The sequence below is a fragment of the Cinclus cinclus genome, chromosome 25 (genome assembly GCF_963662255.1).
Source record: "Cinclus cinclus chromosome 25, bCinCin1.1, whole genome shotgun sequence".
Classification (NCBI taxonomy): domain Eukaryota; kingdom Metazoa; phylum Chordata; class Aves; order Passeriformes; family Cinclidae; genus Cinclus; species Cinclus cinclus.
The window spans coordinates 4,674,544-4,694,134 of NC_085070.1; the positions used below are offsets into that span (position 1 = coordinate 4,674,544).

Below are 19,591 nucleotides of genomic sequence, written 5' to 3' on the forward strand. Positions count from 1 at the left end.
TTCCACCAGAACTGCGGGAGTGGGAATGCAGTCAGATGCTTTGCAGGTACAACACGTCATCGGAAGGCTCAGCCCCGGATGAAAGCTGGTTTTCTTGTTTGGTTGGGGTTTTAAGCTCAGCTATTTTCTCTGGTTGTTGTTGGGAAGGCCACATGGAAAAGCTTTAAGGACCCATCCAGGATGGGGAGAGGGAAATTTGGAGCACACAACTCAGCTCCTGAACCTGCCCATCTGTAAAGAATCAGCATAACAGCGTTTAATGTACTTCCCCAACATGGCAGTTGTGGGCCTTAATTAAACTGTGCAGAGTGCTTGGAGATCCTCAGATTAAAGGCTGTGTGTACAGTGAATTACAAAAGCAAACAACATGAAATTTTCCATGTGTTGTGCTAGAGCTGTCTTCGTTTACAAGAAACAAATCATTTAATGCACCTCTTACATGGAGCCTGTTTATATGGGATGCGCCTGTTATTCCAGTAGGAGGGAAAGCTGGTAGTTTTTACTATTGTTTCTCAATATTTAATCCAAAAAAGGTGTAAAATTTGAATATGATAATAAAATAATATGGTAATAAAATTAGGGTTTTAACTATATATGTGTAGTTAGCCCTGGGAAATGCCGTCCATTTTAACAGGCCTGAATGATAGTGGGAGGTAAATTTAATATAGTATAAAAATAAAGGTAATCCCAGCAAAAGACAAGCATGGGGCAGTCGCTGGAGTCACCACAGGCAGAGACAGAACATGTTTTGTGTCCAACAATAGCAGCGTACGTGACTTGAAATGCTCTCTCCTTATAAAACAAAATACCCACTGGTTTGGCTTATTAGTGCTAATCTTCAAAGGGAGAAGCAGCGCTGAGGTTCCTGGTTCAATTCAGAAGTTCAACCCCACTCTGGCAGCGCTGCCTTGACAAAGTGCCATTGTTGCCCACGGCCAGGGCCATGTGTGTGAGGTTTAACCTTCTGCATTTCCCCTTTTCTGCTGCACAAGGAATGCCCAGAGCTGCGCAGAAAAAATGTCTCTGATGTGTGGTTTACACGTGAAAATGCTGCATTTGAACTTGCACTGACTCTGCCCAGAGTGGATCGGGTTAAATGGACTATTACAATGGCGGGAGCTCATCTGGAACTAATAATTTTTGAGGCCACCAAAAGTAAAAAGTAAAAAAAAAAAAAAAAAAAAAAAAAAAAAAAGGTGGGGGAGGAGGAGGGATCCTTGTGAGTTTGGTGGCCAGTGACTAAAGCTTCTGCTGCCATCTACTGCACGTGGGTGGCAGTAGGGCCAGCTGGGAACTGCTTGCTTTGAACTGAACCAGCCAAAAACACAGGTTAAAAAGTGAATTTTGGGTTCTGGTACTAACAGAGCTGCTTCTCAGCTCTGCCTTTCCATAAGTGTATTTGGGATCTGGCTTGGGGGGTTTTAGGACCAGTGCAGAGTGTCTGGTGGGGCTGTGCAGAGGGAGAGGAACGCGGTGGTTTGATCAGCATGGGTTTTGGGCCGTGCCCTTTGGCATTGTCAGCCTTGGAATTGTCACCCCTTAGCACTGTCACCTTTTGGCATTGCTGCCCCTTGACTTTGTCGCCCCTTGGCTTTATTGCCCCTTGGCAGGGTCGCCCCATGGCATTGTCACCCCATGTCATGGTCATCCCATGGCATTGTCACCCCATGGCATGGTCACCCCATGGCATTGTGGCCCCATGGCATTGTCACCCCATGTCATGGTCATCCCATGGCATTGTCACCCCATGGCATGGTCACCCCATGGCATTGTGGCCCCATGTCATGGTCACCCCATGTCATGGTCATCCCATGGCATTGTCACCCCATGGCATGGTCACCCCATGGCATTGTCACCCCATGTCATGGTCACCCCATGTCATGGTCATCCCATGGCATTGTCACCCCATGGCATGGTCACCCCATGGCATTGTCACCCCATGGCACTGTCGCCCCTCTCTTAGGAGTCACCACCACCACGGAGGAAGTTTTTGGCTCCGGTTCTGGGGGTTTGGGAGGGTCATTAACAAAACCCCCTGATCCATGGCGGGCGAGGAGGGGCTGCAGCACAAATCACCCGCAGGACGGGCGCGGGGTGAGCGACATCTGTTTTGTCTCAGCACGGAGGAACGGGCCGGCCGTGGCCCCACCCGCTGGAAGTGGCTCAAGCATTACCGTGCTTGGCCAGACAATAAACGCAGCCTATTTATTTATGATGGCTGGACCCTTAGCAGGTCACTGGCACGGTCTCCAAGGGCGGTGCATTCGGATCCCTCTCTGGATTTTCCCTCTTCCCATCTCTCCAGGCTGCCTTCTATTCTTTGTGCCTGCTCTCCCGGGAGATCTGGGCTTGGAACAAACAGCTCGCCATCCTTGTGGCTCTTGGTTGAGAGGTTAAATAAGTTTAGGAGGGAAAAGTACATTTGGAAATGGTGTCGCTGCAGAAGAACGAGCCAAACACGCTATTGTCTTCACCAGCTCTGAGTCTGCCGTGGTAATTTGCAGGGTACAGAGACAGGCTGGCTGTGGGTTCCGTACAGCTACTGCAAAGTGGAGCTGGATGGGAAGCCAAGCTGGTCCCGTGACTGAACACACAACTGGGATTTGGCCTCCAGGCTTCTGTTCCTGGCTTTCCGAGGGATCCCGAGAAATCCCCGGTTTGGGGGAAGGAAAGCTGTGTGACTTCAGAGCCAGGCTAACCCCAAGGGGGGCCAGCAGCCCCAGAGGGGCAGCGGGGATGGCGATGGGAGAGGAGCTGAGGCGCTGCTCTCCACTGGAGCTGGGGCAGGGCTGCTGACAAAGAGGAGATGTTTGGCCAGGGCTCCTCTCCAGCCTGCAGGCTGTGTGTGCTGCAGGAGCTGCCTGGCTGCAGGGGGGACGTTCTCACCCAGATCAAACCCAGCTTTGGGATTCGTTTCACGTAGGCTGTGGTGTCTTAGAGTCCCAAGGCTCAGTGTGAGGCAGTCGCCGTTGAGTTCCCATTATAGCAAAGGGAGTCTGACCTATTTTAGGATGAGGGAAGCACTCTCTGAACTGCTGTGCCTCATCCTTGGCTGCAGATGAGGCCTGGAATGACCCTCTCAGCTTGGGCAGGGATGAATCCTGCCTGCTGTTACACAGAGCCCAGGCCAGGAGGAACATCCAACCTCTGCTCCATCTTCTCCTTACCCTTTGAGGTCTCTCTCAGGCTTGGGGAGACACAAAATGCACAGGCAGCCATTGTCCCAGTTTACAAAGTTGGTGGAGAATGGCTCACTCAAGCCCCAAGCTTCCATTCAGGTTCTAAATTCCTCCATGGAGGGCGTCTGCTTCCCTCCACAGAAAGATCCGGGGAAAATAAGTCTTCTCTTTTGGCCAGGCCAGCCTGGAGATGAGAGGCTTTGTGACATGAATGTCGCTTCTTGTCCACCTCTGCCTCAGGTCCTCCACTCTAAAACATTCCCCTCCTGTACAGCCAGTGTCAGGCTTCAGGATGAATTAAATGACTTCCTGCTGAGTGTCTTTCCCTCTTTCCCAAACTGCTGTCTACTTCCTTCTTTATGACCCTCCATCACCCTGGGATTTTTTCCAACACAACCCCATGCAGGTGCTCTGAAAAATAAGAGGTCAGGTCTGCTTCCTAAATTGATCCCAGTTCTGCAGAGCCTGGGGAGAGAGAATCTTCTGGGCATGATGTCAGCCCAGCTCTGAGAGTTTGAGGCTGTGTGCTTCTGGATGCCTGTAATTTACAGGAAAGAAAGAAACCTCACATCCTGGAAGATGCCATTTTTCTTGCATCCCACGCTTGGCAGGTTGGGAGGTTTGTGGTAGGAGCCAAGATGTTGATGGTTAGCATGAATCTTTCTTTCCCACAGAGCTTCTCTTCCTTCCTTCCTTCCTTCAAAAACCCAAAATCCAGCTTGAGTTCTGCTGTGAAATATTCTCAGTTATTTAATCTTTCCAGCTGAGAAAGGCTAAACACAATCGTCCAGGAGTCTGGCACAAGGCACTGGGAGTGCTTGCTCAAAGGAGGAGCAGTGAGCCAGAACTTCAGCTGCTCTCTCTCAACATCAGAGCCCATCAATCCTGTGGAAAGTTTAACCCGTGATGAGAAGGAATTTTTTTGCTGTATTTCCACCCGGTTTCCCTGCTCCTGCAGGCAAGATCCACATCTTCCCCTCCCTGTGGTTGCATGAAGCAGCCCCTGATGTTATTTGGGGGAAATAAGTGAATTTTCAGGAGCAGCAGAGTGAGGGGAGTCTGGATCCAGCTCTTGGATGGGTTTGTGCCTTGTGCTCCATCCAAAGCTCCTCCAGAAACTGCAGTCTTCCTCTTTGATGGGTTTTCATCATAGTGGGGGAAAATGTTATAACATGCTGTGATGAAAGCAGTAAAGGCTTAGGGTGGAAATCTTCCCTATCCATAAAAACCTGCAGGTTTTGCTAGGAGAGGAAGCAAACTTTTACTCCATTAACATTTTCTCAGTGCCAGAGCTGAGGCTTCAGAATCACATCGGTTCCTGCAGCAGAAAGTGGGTGCCTGGGAACGAGGTGGAGCTCCTTGTACCTCCCAGGGGGAACAATCTGGAAAAAAAATCAGCTTAATTCACAACCGAGGGAAGAAACGACTGTTTGTTAACGTCGCCTTAAGCTAAATGTTAATGAAGTGCAACACTTAAGATGCTCCTACGCCTCAATTATGTCCACCAAGATCACATGTTGCCTTTCCAATTATCTGGGCTGGGAAATGAGGGACGTGTGAGGTGGCTGCTGCCTGCTCATTGCTTTCCCTGCCAGGAGAAATCCTGCTGGATTTTGGCTGCTCAGGTGCAGGGTGTACCTGCACACAGCCCAGGTAGGGGTGGGATTGTTCTGGAAATGGGTTTTAAGAATGGAAAATAACGCTTGAGGTGGTGGTGTGCAAATGTGGAGTTGAAACTTGGACAGGCTGGAAATGTTATTTGGTGTTGGTGACCTTGAGGGAAGGGGCAGGCAGATGTGACTGAGCTAGGAATGAGGGTGGCACCTCGCAGGGTCTGCTGCTGCTTCAACACAAAGCTCAGTTTTCCTGATCCTCATCGCCCTTGTGCTGTCACTGCTGTTTGATCAGGAGCACTGATGGGATGGGAACGGCTTCACACTGACACAGGGCAGGGTTAGATTGGATATCAGGGAGAAATTCCTCCCTGGGAGGGTGGGGAAGCTCTGGCACAGGGTGCCCAGAGAAGCTGTGGCTGCCCCTGGATCCCTGGAAGTGCCCAAGGCCAGGCTGGAGGGAGCATCCTGGGATAGTGGAAGGTGTCCCTGCCCATGACAGGGGATAGGAATTAGATGATCTTTAATGACCTTTCCATTCTGGGATTCTATAATCCCAGGTTTTGTACAAAAAAAGTCTGTTCAGAGAAAAGTCTCCTTTTTCCTGCACTAGACACACAGATGCTGGATAAAAATTGTCAGAGCCCAGAAACTGTTTTGTTTACCCAATCAATTTTTTATTATTGTCATTAAGTGGGGAGAAAAAAAATGGACAGACAAAAATTCCTTCAAAATTGTGCAATAATACATAGCAGAAATCAGTGAATGAAAACAAAAACAAACAAACAAAAACAAATAAAGGACATAGAGTAGCACTTCAAATAGCATAACATTAAACTTCACTTAAAGAACCTGATTAAAAGTTGACACTACCTCTATTAGAGGCTGGCTGCTTGTGGACTGATGCGGGTTTGGAAGGATTAATTATAGTGTTGCAGCTATTTCCAGGAATGAAGATGCTCTTGGGGTCCAAGAGTAGCTGAGTTATTACACCATTTCCTTTCTCGAGTCCATTTGAAGGAGACTTGAAAGCTGTTTTAGAAAAGGTTGATTTTTTTTTCTGAAAAAAAGTGGCATTTTACTTTTCCATCAGCGAGTAGGTGAAGTTTGTCATCAAATATACTCTGATTCCAAGCATGGAGGCGCTCACACTGAGCTCTGCCCTGCCAGGAATGGGAATTCTGCTCAGGGAGAGTTTCCTTGGCTCAGGTGGGAATTCCCTGGTGGATAATGGGAGGTTTTTAGACCTGGAAATAGGAGGAGTGAAATAACGTGGTGACCATCAAGGTAACCATCAAACACAAAGCTCCTTTGGCCACGAGGCCACAAGACACGGATTCTGCTCTCTGCTCTCCCCTCCCCTTCCCTGCTGGCTCTGAGCTCCCAAAAATAACTCGATGTGTGTCCAAGGAAAAGAGGCTTTTCCTGGGACTGAGCCCACAGATCTCCCCTAAGGCTGTGCCAAGGTGGGAGCACCTGGAACAAGTCAGGGCAAGGTGAACTCGCAGCACGCTGGCCCTTCTGTGAGGTATTTCTTCATGAAATACCTGCAGGCAGGGGTTTTCACCCCGTATTTCACCCTCCCTGAAATCCTCTTGCAGTTTTCCTGGGGTACAGAGGGGCTGGAAGCTCCTGCTCCAGCTGCTTCCTGCATGGGCTCTGCTCTTGCTGGGTTCAGGGAGCTTTTACAGCAACCCACAGATGGGGTTTACTCAGACTGGAAAGAGCCTTTTTTTTGACCTTTAGTAGGTCTCCAGCCTGGGAAATGGTACCTCCTTGTCTTTCTTGTAAAAACCAAACCCCCCAACACAAAAAAAGAAAACCTCACAAAAAGCCTGAGCCAAAGCAAAAGAAGCCTCATGGTCCAAAACCTCAACAGATTTTCGTGTTCAACCTCAGTCTTTGTTCAAATGGACTTGAGAGTACCCATGGGCATCTGAAATGGATACAAACACAAATTTACTGGTGGAAGTTCCTCCTAACCAGGGTATTTTCCATACCCTTTTTTTTTTGTTGTTGTTGTTGTTGTTTGTTTTCCATACAGAGCCAAACACTTCACTGGGTTCCTATAAAGCAAACCCAAATCACTTCCTGAAATTTAGGGTAGCAAGTCATGTCACGTCACATAAGGCTACAGAAACTAAACCAGAACAAAATATACATCCACATCCACGTACCATATTTACAGCAGAACCCTCCCATCCCCTGTATGTCTCCGTGAACCAGATTCCGTGCTTCAAAAGTTCATAAAAATATACAATTTACCCCAGAACTGCATCGGTTACTCCCCACCTGGAGCCCAGACTTCTCTATCTCTATATATAAAATACACTAGCCCTGTGAAAGTTGCTTTGCTGAGAGCACAGTGGTGATGTTTGCAGTGAAGGGGAGGGTTGGGGACAGCTCTGAGTGACAGTGCTGTCCCCACAAGGGCTTTGCAGTGTCCCCAAACCCCCGGGGTGACTCCACAGAGGGCTCTGCTCTGCCCATGCTGTGTTTGGGAGTGAGATTTAACCAAGAGTGTTGGGTTTTTGGGTACAAAATGCTTTGCTCTGCACGAGTGTCCCCAAGGCAGGAGCTTGACCTGTCCCCTAGGTGATGCTTGGAAATCTCCAGCCAAGGGATTTCTGCAGGATATAAAGTGGTTACAAGGGTCCCCCTTGGCATCTGGCTAGACAGAGATGGGCTAGACTGTAAATTCTGCTCATTTTACTGCAGCAGGATTTACCCTGGGGGAGTAAAATACCAGAATTTAACCACTCCTAACCCTCACCAGAGAGGCACCAGATTTTGGGATGCTACATTGTAATTTTCAGTTACCTGTGCTAAAACAAATTTACTTTATAAAGAAGTGGTTGAATACTCTTTATCTCTTTTTTTTTTTTTTTTTTGGCTTCCTCTCCTGCATAAAATCTTTTGATTTATGTTTCTGAGACTGGTTTAGCCTCTGGGTCAGAGTCTGGTCTCTCTGTGTAGCTGTAACTCCAGGCAAATTGAGCTGTATGCACTGGGTTGATTTTACTCAAAATTTCAACTCCTGAACAGCACCTGATCCACTGACAAAGTAAAAATATTGCAACTCTGCGAGCTTGCTGCTATTTATAAAAATCTGATTCTAGTTTGGTCCCAGCTTTGGTGGGGGGGAAAAATCTGTCACCGGGAATGCTAACACCAGTAATTGAAAATAGAGTCAGTATTTCTCTAGAGTATCAAACCATCCAGACTTCAACTTTTTTTTTCTATACATTTTTCTATTGTGAAATTAAACGGACCAGTCGAGTATCAAAACATAGTTGGCCTCTCTCATTTCATCTGTAGGAAGACTGCAATTATAATTTCATTTACACAGCAAAAATACGTTTGTTTTTTTTTTTTTTTTTCCACAAAAACAGTGTGACAAGACAGTGTGCTGTATTTCCTGGTGAGAAGTTTTGCATATATCGAGCACGGCCAGGGGAGAGCCCTGAACATCCTCTCCTGTCATGCTCCTGGCTTGGCAGCTAGTGGTGAGGTTCTTTTTTTTTTTTTTCTTTTTTTTTTTTTTTCTTTTTTTTTTTTTTTGGTGAAATTCACATTTTGCTGTCACAAAATCAAAGCTCCAAACGGTGGCAAGCAGACTTTTTGCATTTGGCTCTGCAGCCAGTATTGTGTCTGCTGGGAAATGTAAGATGAGAAAATAACATGTATGTGTGTGTGTGGATATTTATATTAATTCTAAAGCTGTAGGTAAAACTACAGCTGCTTTTAGGAAATTCCGATGAGGGAGCATCAAATCCCTGCTGTAGGCCAAATTAATTTCAATTTTCAGTAATTATTGCTCTGTGTGAGTGCAGAAAATCTGGATTTACACACACTGGAGGCTCCCCCTTCCGTCCCACCACTGTGCTGGCATCTGAGGGAAGCTCCACGGAGGAGTATCCTAAAAATACCTGGGAAATGAGTTTTAAGGTGCAAGTGGCAATTTTTTTGTTTCAGTGATGTGGTGGGTTTAAGTCCAGATTAATTAAGCCCCGTGTGACGGGCAGGGGCAGCAGCAGGAGGGGTTTAGGCAGCACATCTTGGTGTGGGGATATTTTTGACTTCCCACAGCAGTAGGAAGCTGAAAGTCACCCCTAAAAAAAAAAAAAAAAAAAAAAAAAAAGTGCTGCTGTACCTTAAGATTGCTCAAAGATTAGGTCTTTAAAAGGGAGAAAAAAACTATGTGAAAATGAGGGTTTTTATTATCGTGGCAAGGACAATGATGGGGATGCCAAGATAGGACTGCCTTGCAAGATAAAGTGGCACATGTTCTACACAAGAATGTGTACAATGTCTGACGACTCTGGAAATCTGTTCCACAGCAGATTTCCCAATAAATTAACACAACAAAAATACTTTCATATAAAAACAAAGTCCAAAGGAATTTTTTTTTTTTTCTTGTCCTAAAGTAAAAGCAAAACCTTCAGGGACTATATTATCTCTCTCTACATATATAATCTCCTGAATTTATTTTTTTTTAAATAAATGTATTCTTGTCTTAGAAAAATAAAACGAGTAGCCAATTTAGTCAACGGAAAATATCTCACAGACTTAAAAGCATGCCCAGCAAGCATAGCCTTGTAAGACTAAATTAATGTTAAATCAAAGCAATTTGTTACTCAACCAACCTAGTCTGCAATTCACAGTTGATTACTACAAAGTGTATTCTTAAAATTATTATTATTTTTTTCTTTTTCTTTTTTGGCCCATATAAAAATAACGTATTGCAACTCAAAAGTGCATTTTTAAAATAAACAATCAACTATTTTTATCAAATAAAATATTTACACCATTTGGCTTTGTACAGTCAGAAATGCGCTTCAGGCAATGACCATGGGGACGTCATCTGAAAATCCAGTTATCATTGGGGCTTCATCATCCTCATCTCCTGCAAAACAAACCCAAAAGAGATGTCAGGAGCCCCTCAGCTCTTTATACTCTGTTTTTCAATTATTTGCATGGGAAGGAGAGGTTTGATTTGATAAAAAATATTCTTTGGGAAAATTTTTGGTGGTTGGACTTGATGGTCTTAAAGGTATTTTCCAAGTTTAATGACTCCATAATTCCATTATTTGTACTCTGAGATCAAATCTATAGAGATTGTGATGCCAAAGTGGCACAAGCCATGATAAAATAATTAATTCTTGCCCTGATTTCACATCCTCAATGCGTTTTAAAATGATTTGCATGGGAAGCAGGGGTTTGATTTGATAAAAATGTTTGATTGGGAAAACTTTCAGCAGTTGGACTTGATGGTCTTGAAGGTCTGTGCAGTCTTAACTATTCCATGATTCTGTGATTTGTATTCTTTGATAAAATCCAGAGATTGTGATGCCAAAGTGGCACAAAACTTGATAAAGAATTAATTCTTGCCCTGACTTCACATCCTCAATGAGTGTTTAAGTGATTTGCATTGGAAAAAGGAGTGTAATGTAATATAAATCTTTGGTTGGGAAAACTTTCAGCAGTTGAACTTGAGGATCTTGAAGGTCTTTTCCAAGTTTAATGACTCCATAATTCTGTGATTTGTACTGTTAGACCAAATCCATAGAGATTGTGCTGCCAGAGTGGCCCAAACCATGATAAAGAATTAATTCTTGCCCTGATTTCACACCCTCAATGCGCTTTTAAGTGATTTGCATTGGACAGAGGGGTTTGATTTGATAAAAATGTTTGGTTGGGAAAATTTCTGGCCGTTGAATTTGACGATCTTGAAGGTCTTTTCCAAGTTTAATGACTCCATAATTCCGTGACTTGTACTCCGAGATCAAATCCATACAGATTGTGATGCCAGAGCGGCCCAAACCATGATAAAGAATTAACCCTTGCCCTGCCATCACCCCCCCAGTGCTGTCCCCAAATGCCACCAGGGGCCACGTACCCAGATCATCCCCCGAGGAGAAGATGGCCGAGCCCAGGCGGGAGCTGTAGTGGCTGTTGGCGAAGGCAGTGAAGCTGTTCTGGAGCCTCCTGTGCCTCATGTAGAGCACCACAAAGCCAATGCCCAGGGTCACCAGCAGCAGGAACAGCACGGGCACCACGATGGCAGCCACGTCCGTGGCTCGGCCGGGTTTGGTGGCAGAGGAGTCTTTACCTGGTGAGGGAGGGACGCGAGTGCTGTTTGTACCAACAGCACATCCCTAAAGAATTTATGGGGTTTCTCTGAGGTTTTTTTTTTAAGGAGGATGAGGAGAAAATAGGGACTCACCCGTTCCCAGCTCGTCATAGAGGAGCGTGGCTGGCTCCCCACACATCTGCCCCCCGTACAGGCAGCGAGCCTGCACGGTGAACGAGTAGTTGTGGCCTATCTTCAGGTTGGACACCTTGAAGAAGTTCTCTGTGGTGTTGCCCAGATAGGCTGTGATGTTCATCAAGCTGTCAAACATGTGAATCTCGTAGCCCTGAGGGAAACACAAACCCCAAATCACTGGGCTGCAAAGGGCGGGGCTGCTCCTTTCAGAAGGGTTTTGGAAGTTGGTTTTCCTGCTGGATCTGGCTTTGAGGAACTCTGCTGGGCTGTCAGCTGGGAGGGAGCAATGTGGAGCCTCCTCAGGAACCCCTGCTGGTGTGCACCGACCTCGGCCAGCTCAGCGAGGAGAGATTTCTCTTCTCCCCAGTGACAGGATCAGAGGCCGTGCCTCAAGCTGTGCCAGGGGAGGCTCAGGTTGCACATCAGGAAGGATTTCTTCACTAAAAGGGTTGTTAAATTTTGGAAGGGCTGCCCAGAGAGGTCTGGAGTTCCCATCCCTGTGAGTATTCAACAAACATGTGGATGTGGCACTCAGTGCTCTGGGCTGGTGACAAGGTGGGGATCAGACCAAATTCTGGAGGTCTTTTCCAACCTAAATGACACTGGTTTGCTTTGTCTGGTCCACTCTGTCCTTAGCACCCACCCCAGACCACGCAAGCATGCAGTCCAGGAGGGTAAGGGCATTTTTGGTGCATTTTTCTACCTGCCCGTGCTCTGACAGACATTTCACAGATTTTCTATCCAAGTCTGAATAATGGCAACTTTCAGACTTCCTGGCATGGCAAGGCAGTGTCCTATTCCCAGTTCTTTCACTCATGGGACTTGTCCTTCTCTAGCAGGTTAATTATGCTCCTGAAAGGTGACTGATTGGATCTATCATCTTCAGTGCCTCAGCCATGACAGGAATTTTAGTGAGCTCTTCTAGAGGGCTCACCAAGGACAGGATTGATTTTAGAGTCTGTGAAAGGAGCCTTGCACTGACTTTGCCCCTGGATTTTCTGTAGGACAGGAGGCACAGCAAAACTTACCCGGCTTTCATTGAAATTACTTTCCTTCAATGCCAAACTCTTCCAGAAAAGCAGAATGTGGTCATTTTCAGTGATGATTTTTAAGGCGTCCGGTGCAGACAGGGGGACTGCAAATGGGAAAAAAGTGGCAGCAGGTGAGGTTGTAGCACTGGTGGAACTTTCCTCTTACAGGAATGGACTCACTGCTGAAACTTAGTGGGTTTTTTAGGGATCAGCACAATACTCTGCTTGGAAAAGCATGTGCTGGAGGAGAGGATGCTGTGGTGTGGATGGGGGGAGAAATTGTTCAGTGGTAGGGCTGTAATGGTGCTTGATGATGTGTACACAGCCAAACTGCTGTCTGTCCCATCTCCATTTATCAGGAAGGAAACACTGGATATCATGTTGTTTGGGGGTGTAATCATCTCCCCTGGCAGGCCTCCCAAAATTGGGCTTTGGCTGTGGGAGAGAGAGGACCAAGAGCTGCAGGAACATTTCTGCAGCCTCTGGGTATGGGTGGTGTGTCCCTTACCTGTGCTGATCTTCATGCTGGATTCCTTGCTCATGTTTCCCAGCTGGACAATCACATGGTATTTCCCTCCTGGCTCCAGCTTCTTGATGGTGTACTCCACCGTGCTGTTCCGGCTTTTCACTTTGTAGATTTTATCTGTTTTCCTCACCAAATCTTTAACTGCCACGGCATAGAGCTGGAGGGAGAGGAAATGGATGGAAAAAAATATCTCATTTTCCTGCAGAATTTTAGCTAAAATGTGGTAGGACATTAGACAGAGTGGGTAAAATTTGCTTTAAACCAAGGTTTACAGAAAGCCTGGGAAGCAAAATTCCAAGCCTCTCTCTGGATCTCTGCCCAAAATCAGCATTTACTGATACAGAAAATGCAGTTAATGCAACAGATGAGAGCAGGAGGAAAACTTCAGGTTGTATTTCTTAGTGAATCACAAGGATGCAATGCAAACCCCTGCCCTGTCAGAGTTTCCAGCTCTGCTGGGAAGGTTTATACCTCCAAACCTTTGCTGTTAAAGTCTCTGGAGCAGAATGGGAGGAGAAAGCTTGCTGAGAAAATGACTGGCCTTCAGTGGAGCGAGACATGAGTGTATTCCAGAGCAGCAGAGAACAGAACAAGGCTTTGTTGGGGCAGGAGGCAGTGCCCCAGCCCAGCCTTGCCCTCCTGGGCAGAGCCAAAGCCCAGAAAGGTGTTTTGGCACATGCTCAGGCTGTTTTTAGACTTGGTCCGTATCAGATATCCCAGACCTGGTTCTTTTTAAATGTTACAGTCTTGAGCTAATGGGCAGTAGGGAGGAAACGAAGATGCTTTGACGATGATTCTGTGTGGAGCATAGACCTGATCTCAGACCTCCTCCAGCAGGAGAAAGGCAAGGCTGTCTCTGAGCCAGGATTTAGTGTGCACAGGGACAGGAGAAGGCTCTGTGAGGCATTACCATGTCCTGGTCAGGGGAGTCGTAGGGTGATTCCCACTTGATGACAGCGAACGTCTTCCCGGTGTGCACGGAGTGCAGGTGCCGCGGGGGCAGCCGGTTATCCGGGATCATCTTCACCACCACGTAGTCAGAGGGGGGCCCTTGGTAGGGAGACATCACCCGCACCTGGGAGGGAGGCACAGAGGTCAGGGCTGTGTCCTGGTGGAGCCACGGGCAGGCAGAGGGGTGAGGAGGAGGAGGGGAGCCCACCAGGAACAGGTACTGCTCGTCCCGCTGCACCAGCACCGTGATGTTGTGGGCGCTGGTGGTGCTGTTGTGGGGGCTCCTGTACAGCTCCAGGAAGGACGTGGCGTAGAAGATGCCGTAGACCTGAGGAGAGAGAGCACAGCAGGGTTTGGCATGGTCCAGAGCATCCACTAGCTGTCACTTTTTAGGGGCGTGGAACAAAGACCCTGCTCCCTCTGGACCCTTTTTCCTGCTTTTCCCTCTGTCTTGCCCAAGTTCAATCTGCCCACTTGCCTCTGAGCTCCCAACCCAAAACCCCTGAGCTCAGCTCAGGTAACAGCAGTTGATTCCAAGGCTGCTGGAGCATTGTGCTGTCTGTGTTTAAGCCACTTCTCACTGCAACAAGCAGACTAGAAGGCTTTCTTTCCTTCTGTTTTAAAGGCAGGAGGTTCTTTCCCTCATTATCCCCAAAATTTTCAGGGTCTCGGAATTCAATCCAAACAAATGATCCCGATTTCAGGGGTTTTGTGTGCTGCTCTGAGGCTCTGAGCTAGAGCCCAGGGTGGCTGGTGAGGGAAGGGTTGGTGCCTTACCACGTTCCTGGGGCCTGTCCAGCTGCATTCCACAGCTGTCTGGTTGATGGCCTTGGCCTTGAGGCTTGGGGACACAGGTCTTGTGCCACTGGTCACCACGTGCACAAAAGACAGAGGGCTGTCACCCAGCTCCGTCCTAGCCCAAGCAGAAATTTCATAGGGGGTGTGTGCTGTCAAATTGGCCACTGAGCAAGAAGAGAAAGGGGCACTATTAGGTGAGGGTGGGGTGGGAGCACGAGGGAAGGGTCAGCATCAGCAAACAGACAGGAGCCTGCCTCTCCTGGGCTGTACTTTCATGACTTTGCAGTAATTTCCTTTATACAGAAGCACCTGAGGCTCTGGAATTCGAGCCAGACTGTGCTTTCCTGTGCCTGCATGTTTTCCCATATCCACTTTGAGATTTTCCCAAACCAGAAATGTGATTAACAGGGACATGAGCTGTATGCAAGCCCAAGAAATCCTTGTTCTGTTTCTACTCCCTTTGGCAGATTAGCAATGGAGCAACAAACAAAACCCCATGTGATGAGAAAGGACTAGTGCAGCTCTGGAGGTAAATCCCAAATCTGCTTGAAATCTCCAGGTCCTCAAAAGAGAATTTTCTGTTTTGTCCTGTCCAGATTTAAACAGAATAGTTTAAACAGAAACTACAAGTTGCAAAAAAAAAAAGAAAAAAAATTTAAAACAATCCTATAACCTCTCATAAATCCTTCTGCTTGAAGTTGACCAAAGCAATACTTTATATTTTGAGCAGAATTTACCTTTTTGGATGGACTTTTCTCCTTCTATGACCAGAGTCCTTTTTTCCTGCCTGTGGGTATCAAATGTCCAGTAGATGTTGACCACATAGCCACTGACCTGTCAAGGCCAAGGACACAGAGCCATCAGCTCAGCTGATGCACACAGGGAGCCTGGGTTACTGTCACACCCCTGGCAGTCTTTGCATTGTATTTTCCATCCCAATTAAGAGCCCTGGGGCAGTTTGGGGGCAGTAAGAAATTATTTGGCGTGAAATAACTAGTAATTGGAATGCTTCGGTGGGTGACAGCTTCTCCCAGCCACTTATTCACCATTTAGCCAGCTCAGATGGAAAAGGAAAAACTCTTACCTTGATATTTGTGGTCATTTTTAGGCTGAAACTTATGGAGTCCTCACTGTAGCTCTCAATGTGGATGACAGGGGGAGGAATGACTGGGAGGAAAGAGAAAAGACTTGTTAGTACAGCACAAAGAAATAAAAATATTTACTGAGAGGGGACAAATAAAATACAGCTTTTTGTGGTAACACCCAGCTCCCAGAACAGGACACCCCAACCTTAGCTAAGACATGTCCCCCTCAGAGAGGACACTGACATCATTTTTTAAGTCCACCACCTAAAAGCAGCTTTATCTGTGCCTTGCTCAGTGCAGGCTGGAGCTGGAGGGGTTTGGGCAAAGGGATTTTCCTGTGAGCTCAGCAGGGTGAGCTCCTATCCCAGCTAAGAGCTCCTGGCCTTCCAGGAGCTGCTGAGGGAGGTCAGGAGCTGTCGGTGCCAAACTCGTGCAAAACCCGAAATCAAAGCTGTCTCTGTTCTTTTTACCTCTGTTTTTCTAACCATCAGGTAATTCACATTATCTGAATCCTGCACTTTGAGTAGCCTGGTGTTTTCTTTCCCTTCTTTCATCTGACAAATTAGCAATTCTGACACAGGGACATAAGTTTGGATGAAAAACTTGGCATGAATACAAATGACTTCAAAAAGCTTTTCTTAAAAAAAAAAAAAAAAAAACACAAACAAAAAAAAAACCAAACAGGTTGGGAAGGAAATTATTTACTGTGCTGTTTGAATTTATCTGCTGCGAGACTGTGATGCTGTGATAGTTCTTGAGAGCTGTGGTTTTTTCTTTATGGTCGAAACTTGCAGGAGGAGCCACAATAATTGTGACCTAAGAGGGAGAAGGATGAGCCAGCTTCCTTTTAGAGTGAGAGTGATGGAGCTGGCAATTTCTTGTCTATCTGGAGGCAGGATTTGGCCCACAAAAGTCTGAGGGAATCTCTCTGCAGCCTGGGAGAGAGGGGGCAGGCTCTTACTCAGTTCCAGGGCAGCACATCCTGCACATCTCCTGTGCCACAGAGCTCAGAGGAGTCAGTGACCCCAGACACGCCACTGAATTCTGAGGCAGCTCAGGCTGAGTGAAAAAGTCATTTTTACAGGTCACTTCTAACAGCAAAGCTGTTGAACAGTGTGAAAGGCTCAGCAAGGGAAATAAAGGCCAGGGAGGTGGCTCTGGATGCTGCTGCTGCTGTTCCAGGCTGACACTCTGCCTTTTTGTCACCTCTCTCTTCTCACCAAACAACAACATTTACCTTTGCCTTTGACGGTGGTGATGGATTTGGATTCACTCCAGTTTCCCACCCCTCTGCTGGTTACTGCAGCAACCTTTGGAAATGAGAGGGTGAGGGAACATGAGCAGCACTGTACAGTGCAAACAGAGCAGCAAGGTTACAGACCTGGCGGGGCTCCTGGGAAAAAGACTTGCAAGCAAACAATAGCTTAATTACTTGGCAATAAAATGCTTAATGCAGAGATAAAGCCGAGTGCTTGAAGTCAATTAAAGGAATCTAAGAGGAGGGAGGTGCAGCCTCTCTGCAGATAACTGCTCTCTTATGGGATCTTTGGGGAGTCCATTGAGATAAGGAGCCTGGGACTCCACGGGCCATAAAGTAGGTGAGAACCACGCCAGGGAAGCCCGTGCAAACCCTGAATCTACTTCCAAAGATTTATTTGGGCATGGATTATATTGGGAAGGAAGACCACGGGAGGAAAGCCTCCCAGCAGCTGTGAAAATAACACGGATTTGGAGGAGGGGGTTTATCCCCCTGGCAGTGAACTTCCCCAAGTACTCAGGAGAATGGACAATGGCAAAGCACACATTTCCCAGGGCTCGCTGTGCAGACTTTCATTTCCTATTCTCATTACTTCTGCCTATAATTACCCAGCCTCTCCCCTGTGCAGACATTCCCCACAGGCAGATCTGCTTCTTTTCCCACTGATACACCAAGGACCAAATTTATCTCTGGCCCACATCCAATGCAAATGCAGTGACATTGGAATGGGCAATGAGCAGGGAGGATTTTGTAATCCAGCCTGGCCTTCTGGGACAAAGGAGCAAATCAAGGGCCTTGGAACTATAGACATTAGCAGTGCAAATGCCAAGCCCCTGGTGTGGGTTGGCATTCAAGGGCAGGGATTTAACAAGATGTTTTTTTAACAGGATGGTTTTTTAGAGAGTTCTTGGCTGTGCAGGACTTAGGCCATTCAGAAATGAGAGCTCACTTAGAGAGAGCTTTGGAAATACTCACCCTGACTATGTAGAGAGTGTTGACCTGCAAGTCCTTGATTTCTGTGTAGTTCTTGGTGGTTCTAAGAGATGTCCACTCCTTGGATCCACTGCTGCTGTATTCCACCTAGGAGCACCAAAACAAGGCATGAGGGGTCAAAAATACCACAGGTCAGCAGGTCCCTGTGTGGCAAAATGTCAGCAGAAAGAAGCACATCTCAGAAAGGGAGAAATTAAGAACTCGAAGGCTGTGGTGCTGCCTACAACCTGCAGCATTTCTTCTCCCAACTTGCCTGATGTTCCCAGCAGATTTCCTCCCCAAACTATCCCACTCCAGGCCCACCCCTCCCTGCAGCTGGCTGTGTGCTGCTGTCCCCATGCCACCAAGCCAGGCTCAGCCCCCGTGGGCAGCAGGACTCACGATGAATTCCCGGATGAGGCCGTGGGCATTCACAGGGGGACTCCACCAGCACATCACCACACCCTCAGCTTCTTTCTTCAGGGACAGCTGAAGGTTGAGGGGAGCATCTGGTACTGGTGAGAGAAAGAGAAATATTAGTGACAGTCACAGTGGTGTGCCTAAAGCGTGCAGGGAAAAGCAGCATCTCCCTAAAAAATCAGGACAAAGGGGTGGATGGCCCTTCCTCCCAGTCCTGCGCAATTCCCAAGCCCATGGGAAGACCCTTTTTGTTCATAGCAGGGATATCTCTACTTTTTTTTAGCCCAAAGCAGCAGAAATCTTCCAGGCACTGGTGGGAGCAGCAGCTCTGCTTACATCCTTCAGGTGCCCGCAGCGTGATGAAGTCGTTGGTGTTGTAGACCCGGCTCAGACACTGCACCTGCACTTTCACCTGGTAGGTGCAGTCGGGCTTGAGGACTTTCAAAACGCTGTTGGTTTTGTTGCTGTGGGTCTCCAAGATCTTCCAGATGCTCTCACCGACCATCCTGTGGGACAGAGCCACACACCTCCAGTCAGGATGGGATTTTTTAGCACAGAACATACAGATTTGTCCCAAAAAATGGAACCATTTTAAAAGGCTGCTGCTCATTTTGGGAAAGCCACACCACCAATGTTGAAAAGATGCTGTTGGAAAGCCTGAACTAAGCGTGGCTTGGTGATTTAAAAGCCCCTGAGCTTTTCTCTTGTGCTCAAATTTATTATCTTTGTTCTTGCTGTTAATGGTACCAGAAAGACAAGTGGAAAAAAATGAATATAACAACTTTACTGTCTGAGTAAATAGTCAAGGAGAAAACCAATGCAGTTTGTCACAAATGCCCTCTGGGTGCACCTATTTTGTGTCTCTTTTGCCACCAAATATTAGATTTTCCAAGCAGAACTTGATTAAGGAGCTCTCAGCGTTTCAGGGCTGATTCTGCATGGCCCTCTGCAGTAAATACTGGCACACCTGTGCTCATGCTTGTCCTCTTTACGTGACACTGCAGCAGGGGAGGGATGATATACCTGTAGTAGATGTTGTAGACACAGGAGGTCGAGGACATCCTTTTTGGCCGAGCCCATGTCAGGGTGACATCACCAGAGAAATCAGCCGTCCACTGCAGGTTCTGGACTTTGTACACAATTGTGTCATCTGAGCAGAGAATGGGAAAGGTTCATTTACTGCAGGGAAACAAGGTCTGTGGCCAGGAGAGACACAGCAGTTCTGTTTGTAGCACCAACAGAGGGGAGGTGGAAACAGCGCTGACTGAAAGGCTGTCTGCACCATTTAAATTTAAATGTGTAGCTGGTCAGTGGAGAAGACACAGAGGGCAGTTCAGAGCAGGGATTTACCCCTGGTGCTCTTAGTTCTACCCAAAATGTCATCATGCTGCATCAGGCAAGCGTCCCCTTTCCCCTAAGGGAAGATAAAGTGTGGCTGTTGATGAAATACTGGAAATTTTGGATGTGTGTGAGTGCAAACTGCTCAGTGC

General features: G+C 47.1%; 1 protein-coding gene across 2 annotated transcripts in view; it reads right to left on the reverse strand.

The window, feature by feature from the left end:
• Positions 1–9,039: 9,039 nt before the first annotated feature.
• The window catches only part of SORL1 (sortilin related receptor 1), a 44,019-nt gene continuing 33,467 nt past the window's right edge, over positions 9,040–19,591 (reverse strand). For both annotated transcript variants that reach the window (XM_062508520.1, XM_062508521.1), the window contains 15 exons: positions 19,125–19,251; positions 18,438–18,607; positions 18,084–18,196; positions 17,685–17,789; positions 16,689–16,761; positions 15,451–15,533; positions 15,104–15,200; positions 14,346–14,530; positions 13,777–13,896; positions 13,528–13,692; positions 12,600–12,774; positions 12,089–12,195; positions 11,019–11,211; positions 10,692–10,904; positions 9,040–9,698 (listed from right to left, as the gene is read on the reverse strand). In XM_062508520.1, the coding sequence (XP_062364504.1) occupies positions 9,631–9,698; positions 10,692–10,904; positions 11,019–11,211; positions 12,089–12,195; positions 12,600–12,774; positions 13,528–13,692; positions 13,777–13,896; positions 14,346–14,530; positions 15,104–15,200; positions 15,451–15,533; positions 16,689–16,761; positions 17,685–17,789; positions 18,084–18,196; positions 18,438–18,607; positions 19,125–19,251 (1,994 nt within the window). In that variant the 3' untranslated portion in view covers positions 9,040–9,630. The remainder of the gene's footprint in view (positions 9,699–10,691; positions 10,905–11,018; positions 11,212–12,088; positions 12,196–12,599; positions 12,775–13,527; positions 13,693–13,776; positions 13,897–14,345; positions 14,531–15,103; positions 15,201–15,450; positions 15,534–16,688; positions 16,762–17,684; positions 17,790–18,083; positions 18,197–18,437; positions 18,608–19,124; positions 19,252–19,591) is intronic.